At 41.5% G+C, this 7082-nt stretch overlaps 1 protein-coding gene across 3 annotated transcripts in view; it reads right to left on the bottom strand.

The window, feature by feature from the left end:
• Positions 1 to 1561: 1561 nt before the first annotated feature.
• The window catches only part of gpt (glutamic--pyruvic transaminase), a 14295-nt gene continuing 8774 nt past the window's right edge, over positions 1562 to 7082 (bottom strand). For all 3 annotated transcript variants that reach the window (XM_063219697.1, XM_063219696.1, XM_063219695.1), the window contains 6 exons: positions 4842 to 4921; positions 4586 to 4722; positions 4120 to 4294; positions 3103 to 3258; positions 2660 to 2772; positions 1562 to 2257 (listed from right to left, as the gene is read on the bottom strand). In XM_063219697.1, coding sequence (XP_063075767.1) covers positions 2167 to 2257; positions 2660 to 2772; positions 3103 to 3258; positions 4120 to 4294; positions 4586 to 4722; positions 4842 to 4921 — 752 coding nt within the window. In that variant the 3' untranslated portion in view covers positions 1562 to 2166. The remainder of the gene's footprint in view (positions 2258 to 2659; positions 2773 to 3102; positions 3259 to 4119; positions 4295 to 4585; positions 4723 to 4841; positions 4922 to 7082) is intronic.

The following is a 7082-nucleotide window of genomic DNA, read 5'->3' as shown; positions in this document are numbered from 1 at the left end:
CAGGAAACAAGTGGGGAGAGAGATGGGGAAGGGTCAGGAATTGTCCTGCTACTGACACCTTAGCCCGGTAAACCGCAGTGGCCCTACAAGACTTGTTTTCTTTTCTTGATTGAGTGTATACCTGATAGACTGAGGATCACGACAGATGTTCTACCGACTGAAACAAAATGTGCATTGGTTTTAGGAAAGTAGTTATGAACATACCATGGTATTCTCTAATAGACTCGTGACGACTGATATATTGTTCTAGGTTCCCTCTGAACAATTGAGCTTTCTGCCTCATGTAAAAATACAGCAGTTGGGGGAGGGGGGGCGGGTCTTATTATTAATTCATTAATTATTAATTGTACACACGTGATTGCAGCAATCAAACTATTACTGACTGAAATCTCAAGGCATGTTCATTATCTTTGGCACAACCCATACAATCAGTTTTGAGAAGTTTTCCCACAAAAAAAGACAGAAAAAAATTGACTTTTAATGCTGAGCACAAAGGTGCATGCAGCAGGGGGCCAGAACAAGCTGCTGGCTAATTAAAGTGATGGGTTCTGCCCCAGCAACACTAATCAGCGCTGGCAGAGGTCACAGACTTGTGTGGGCAAGTCCAAATGAAGCATGTGCTAATATATATAATCTTATATACCCTCTGTCTCTCTGGTGAAACAGCCTATACATCGGGAGATGTGTGGCAATGATGTTCCTTAATAAAATGTTGCACTCAGTGGTGTAGTCTACGTAGAACGCGGGTATACGGAGTATACCCACTTCTAAATTTCAGGGATTTCAGTATACCCACTTAAAATTGATTGATCCATTGTTTTGAATGGCACAAATATATACAGTATACCCACTTAAAAAAAATCTCAAATATACAGTATACCCACCATAAAAAAGTAGACTACACCACTGGTTGCACTCATTTGCTTTTTGAGAATGCACGCCTGCCTGCTTCTCCACACTTGTCTTCCAGGGGAAGGGAAATGCTGTGTTGTTGTTACAGTTTTTTCTTGTGACATTTATCAGATCAGAATAGATAGTTCTGCACTAAATTATCCACTCAGCCTTCCCAACAATGTCACTCGTGCACATCAAGCTCAAAAAGTGGTTCCCCAAATGCTCTGGTATATCCATTATATCGTTTTCTTTTCTGTAAAAGCATTGGATATTATCTGTCAACATATTAATGTAGAAACAGAAAGTAACTTTGTAATGTGAACTCCATTTTTATTTCCTTTTGCAGGTAAGCTGTGGTTGGATGCTCCTTTGTCCACATTTGAGAGGTGCACTCACTGTTCAGAGGATGTCAAAACAATTACAAATTCACTCAAAGGGACCAGAGAGAACCCAATTTCTGAATAAGATCTGAAAGGATTAGTGATAAATAAATACAAAGCTTATTCCAGAGTGGGCGCATTGGATTCTTGACAGCAGCTGGCTAGGCTGTGACTAGGCTGACTCCTAGTGGCAGAAAGACATAACAGCATCTCTCTACATTTGAAGGATCACTTTTTGTATTCTTCTTTCATAAATTAAAAAAGGAAGTACAAGCCCAGAGAGATAGTACAGTCATACATTTTTAATCACAAAAATGTACAAAATGACTATAGAAGGCACATTTGGACAATAAAATAATGCCACAATAGTATTTTCTATGTTAACACTATCTTCCACAGCCATCTGCTTAGGCCCTACTGTTAATCTCTTCATGGAATAGAGGCTACTCTTCACATACCTCATCACAGTACCAAAAGAATGCCATCACAAGTCTCTCCCTCACACACACATACACACACAACAAACAAACAAACAAACACACTCACACACACCTCACACTTAAGCTTTTGTAAGTACGTTGGTGCAATTCTTGGCATAGGCTTCCTATGCTACTTCATGTAATCAGTCAGTTCTGTCTTGATATGTTAAGAAATAGAAATATGTATCTTTGACTATCATTGCTGAACAAAGACACCACCTCATATGCATATTCACCCAAAGGCTAATGGCTGATAAGAAATCTAGACTCATTTATTACAACTATTACCACTGCCAGGCACTTGGTGAGTTAATGATTGTGGCACTTGCGACAGGTCAAGTCATGTCAGTTAAGAAGGCCGGGTATGATCGGAAACATCCGGTAAAGGGGATCTCAGTGAGCCCTAATTCGTATTAGGAGTACTGCTGGGTAAATTTCTGGTGGAACTCCTTCAACTTGTTGAGAAGGATCTTCAGTTTGTCAGTTGGAGGTAAAATGGTCATCCTGCAGACAACACAAACAGAGGAGGGCAGGGAGACAGGCAGGCAATGTTATGATACATTTGTAAACATTATAATAATACATTATAAAACATTTGTTTACCACAGCTATACCTATAGAGGAAGTTGTAATGATGCGTAATTGTCTTCAACAAGTTATAGCCTAAATTTGCTGTTACCAGAATGGCAATGACCAAGTCATGCATTACTGAGGGCCTTGTGTTATATCAGCAGCGTAGTACTATGGTTAACTTTTCAATGACTGTTACAGCGCTCCACTGGTGGAATGTCGAGTAATATGAGGTTGGCTATGATTATGTCCTCTGTTGTTGTAAGTCGCTTTGGTTAAAATGCTTCTGCCAAATGCAATATCATGTAATGTCATGCATGCAATGTGAGGACTCACCTGAAGTGATAGGTGCCATCTCTTTGTCCAAAGCCGCTGCCTGGCACCAGGCAGATCCCTGTCTCCTCCAGCAGCTTCATACAGTACAGCATGTCCGGCGCCTGGCCTTTCTCCTGCACACATACCGTGCACGCACACAAACAGGTGTGCACACACACATACAGGCATGCATGCACACAGGCACAGGCACAGACACAGACACAGACACACACACACACACACACACACACACACACACACACACACACACACACACACACACACACACACACACACACAGAGTCAAACAAGCTGAAACAATGAAAAAACATTCGACACAGCACAGTCCAAAGTTCCAAGCACTGTATCACCAGAGGCAGGGCAAGAGAAGAGCATGCCTGAGCAGTGAGGGGGACGAGCCCACAACAGGACAGTATCTGTACTGGTGGTGCGCCCAAACTGACCTTTGCTTCCTTGATGGCGCGCTCTGGCAACGTGATCTGGGGGAATGAGTACATGGCGCCCTGCACCGGGTTGCAAGTGATGCCTGGCACAGTGTTCAAGATCTGCTCCGTCAGCTTGGCCTTCTCTGCCAGGTTGCTGAGGGTGGCATTGCGCTCCTGGACACGGGAAACAGGAAAATGAGGGCTTGACTGAGGATTTGGTGTCATCGTGAAAACAGCTACATGATCTCGAAAGGAATTGCGTTTATTTTCTCAAGGAAACCAAAAGCTGAAATCTGCCATCTGTGTGCTTTAGAAAGCAGGAAAAGCATCGGAATCTGGACGCAATTTCGGATGTTGGTTTGCGTGATAAATTGGACGCAATTCCTTCAAGATCAGGCTCGAAAACAGAGGCTGCTCTACATGTGCAAAGCATTCTAACGGTCATTTCAAAACATCACACAGTTCAATCTAAATTGCTTATACTTTGTTGAAGAAATTGAACAGACAGTGTACAACATACTTGGCAGTATGCATCTTTCAGCGATCCTCACCAACTGACATGAACACAATTCACACCCCTTCAGGTGACTGATGTTAACAAAACACGGAGCTAATGATAAGATGTACTGACACCACAGTCACAAAAAATGGGTGGTTGATTAAACACCAAAATTATGAAGGAAACACAGAGACTAGGTAGAGAGACTAGGTAGAGAGGACTTTGAAAAAAAGATGCAGGACGGACCAAGACATGAGAGTGAAGCCTGGTTTAGACTCCTCCTTCAGTTGGGGGACACGTACTGTCGGGGGGGGGGGGGGGATAGTGGCAGATCGCGGCAGACAATTCAGCCTGGGAGAAATATACGTTGATCACGGCAAGGGGTGTTTTCAGCGCTAAAAGAGGGGGCGTAGTGTGCTGTTTGGGTGCTTGATCTGCCTCTACCCCCTGCTGACAGTGTGTGTCCTCCAACTGAAGGATGAGTCTAAACCAGGCTTGAGAATGCCAGAGAGGCACAGCAGAGGACATCGTCTGACCTTCATGAAGGTGTTGTAGGAGGGCTCCCCTTGCTGTGGTGGGTTCACCACCAGGTCCATGAGGGCCTGGCCAGGGACGGGGGGGCACAGGCGCACTGACACCAGCTTAGTCAGCTGGGCCTTCACCTCCGGGTCCATGTTGATCACCTCCATGTACCCCCCGCGGAAACCACATCTTGAAGACAGGGGCAGTTAGTCAGGTTAGTTTTGAGGAACATCTGGCCCAATGGTTATTGAGATCCTGCAATTGGCAATGCAATGCAATTGCTGGTTTCACATTTGTCTGTCTCTGTCTGTGCTACAGTCTGAGGTGACATGGAGTGGCATATCTGTAAGCATTAACGATTTAAAAAAGTCTTGACAGTGGCTATTAAATTTGAATGCGTATATCTGTCTCTCTCTGCCAGGGTCTGGGGGTGTGTGGAGTGGCATATCTTTGAGCAGCAGCTAAGGGCAATCCACTTACTCTCCCATGTAACACTTGGAGGTGGAATGGAAGGAGGCCAGCTCCACAGTGTCAGAGTACTCTGGTCCCATCTCAAACAGAACCTTCTTAAAGGAGTGGAACTGGCAACCAGCTGCATACACGTTATCCTGGTACACCTTCAAAAGAGAGAGTGTGTATAGGAAGTTGAGATGAGTTCAAACAAGAGGGGGGAAAACTAATGAAGTGAAGGTATTGCGGGAACATTTGAATATAAGCAAGGGTGAGAATGACCCACCTCATCCGCCATGAGGAAGAGACGCTCTCTGGCAGCAAATTTGATGACTTCTTCAATACACTCCCTGCTCTGAACTTGGCCTGTAAAAATAGACTTGTCTTACTGAAAGCCATACAGTAAGTCAAAACCTGCTGAATGGATCAGATGCTGTTTTGCATATGCACCAACTAGAGGAAGTCTAGGTGAAGTGCTATGAAGTGCTTTATTTTCGGGTGCATGGAGTGCTTCATAAACAGTAATATAACAAGTCCGACAGGCAGACAAAGATGCGTCCATCTATTCACTGCCGCCTTGTGGACACAGAAGGGCATAACAATTTCAAGAAAGCATTTCAGACTGACAGACCGACCGACAGACAAACGGACGGACATACCCTTTATAGAGATGCTAGGACATATCTAAAAATGCAAACTCCAACATGCTATCCTAGGATTTCCAAAGTCAATATTAGCACAGTGCATGTGGGAGTAATGGTGATGTCGTGCCGAAAAGCGAGTCCCTGCCAGAACACGAGTGCCCTCATTGAAATCAATGGAAACCAATGACCAATTTTTCAGATATTTTTTACCCATTTTTCAGACAATTTAAGATGGAAAGCCTATCAATAAAGCATCTACATTCCTTCTGGAAGTATTACAAAGAGCTGGTTACAATTTCAGTATTAATTCCATAAAATAATCGAAGAATTGTCATAACAAATGTTACGGTTTCATTCAAATAGCTCATATTAAGTGGAGGACGAGTAATGTTTCATAAGCATATCACTGATTCTTGAGAAAGTGGCTAAAACAGGTTGTAATCTTGAAAGAAAAAAACGAAGTGAATTACAAAATAATATGGTATATCCTCGTAGACAAAGGTCTTGGCTTTTCAGAAATGCATAAGGCCAATCTCCCCATTTTCCATTTTTTTCAGAAATCAGGTTTTTCTCCGATCATACCTTGTTTTGTGTCAACACCGTCAGACACAATTAAAAGCAATAAAAAGTGTATTGATTTGGTTGCATATGTATCTGGAGTTTTTAAGTGATTGTGTGTGTTTTTTGGTTCACACATACGCCTTTAAATGTTGAAAATTCACTTTCATTCTATTTTAATACTGCTTCATGTGTTCTAATTTAAAAATATGTGCTGTCAGACAATGCTTACTTAATGGCTAAATAGATCAAACAATTTTTTGTAATTTCACAAATATTCGTGTAGGCTTAAATTTGCTATTACTTTGATAATTCAACAACTACAAAGGACAATTTTGTAAGCACATTCATTTAAAATGTCCAAAACTCCTTCTTACGGTGGTGACTTAAGAACTGACGGTGGTGACAGTAATCTGAAGGTAGTGAAAGTGACCTAATTATTACCTACATTTAGCAAAATAAATAGCCCTCTCAAGTCAATAACATCTAGCATAAACACTTTATTTTTGTGTGTGCACAGTATGTTTGTGCATGTGTTTTTTCTTCATTTGTTAGATACTCTAGGAAGTAGGCCTAGATTATTGAAAATGTGGCATAAACAGGTTTAAAGTTGTTCAAATTCAAAATATAGAGGTGTATTATCATAGATGAACGTCTTGGCTGTGCAGTGAATGTATTGGCCAAGCTCCCCATGTTTTACATTTTTCATAAAATGGGCTCTTTCTTGGTTTTGTCACCAGCGTCAGACAGAATTAGAAGTAAAAGAATAAGTTTACTGTATTTAAGTGAATTACTTTTACAATTCAACATAATTGTAGATACTTATTGGAAGCATATTCTTAAAACTTGTCAAAAACATGTAAAACACATGCTTTTTTGTGAACTACATCAGATGTCACCACCGTCAGGTTTTGTGACAAAAAACCTTCCAAATGCACCTCAGTGGAGGCTGGAGTATAAGTTTGGGTCACAATTATTACTAACATGTCTGGTAATGTTTCATTAACCAGCACAATTTAGTAAAATATGGAATAAGATGATGAGCGGAACAAAATCTGACGGTAGTGACATCTGACGGTGTGAGACAAAAAAACACTCTTTTACATATTGTGCATTTTTTGCTCACATTAGCCACTTCGTTTTCGCTCTGTTTCTTAGGGGCTTCATGACGCTTCTGAAAAAGTATATATAATTAACATTAATGTAACAATAATACTATTAAAACCCCCGACGGTGTTGACAGTTTATGGTTGGGACAGTACCAGTGTCCAAACAAATTATCAAATTGAGGAGAAATTAGTAAACTTACAGGAGCTTCAGTGATG

This window comes from Engraulis encrasicolus, chromosome 16, assembly GCF_034702125.1.
Source record: "Engraulis encrasicolus isolate BLACKSEA-1 chromosome 16, IST_EnEncr_1.0, whole genome shotgun sequence".
In the NCBI taxonomy this organism is placed as follows: domain Eukaryota; kingdom Metazoa; phylum Chordata; class Actinopteri; order Clupeiformes; family Engraulidae; genus Engraulis; species Engraulis encrasicolus.
This window is presented reverse-complemented; position numbering and strand designations above follow the sequence as displayed.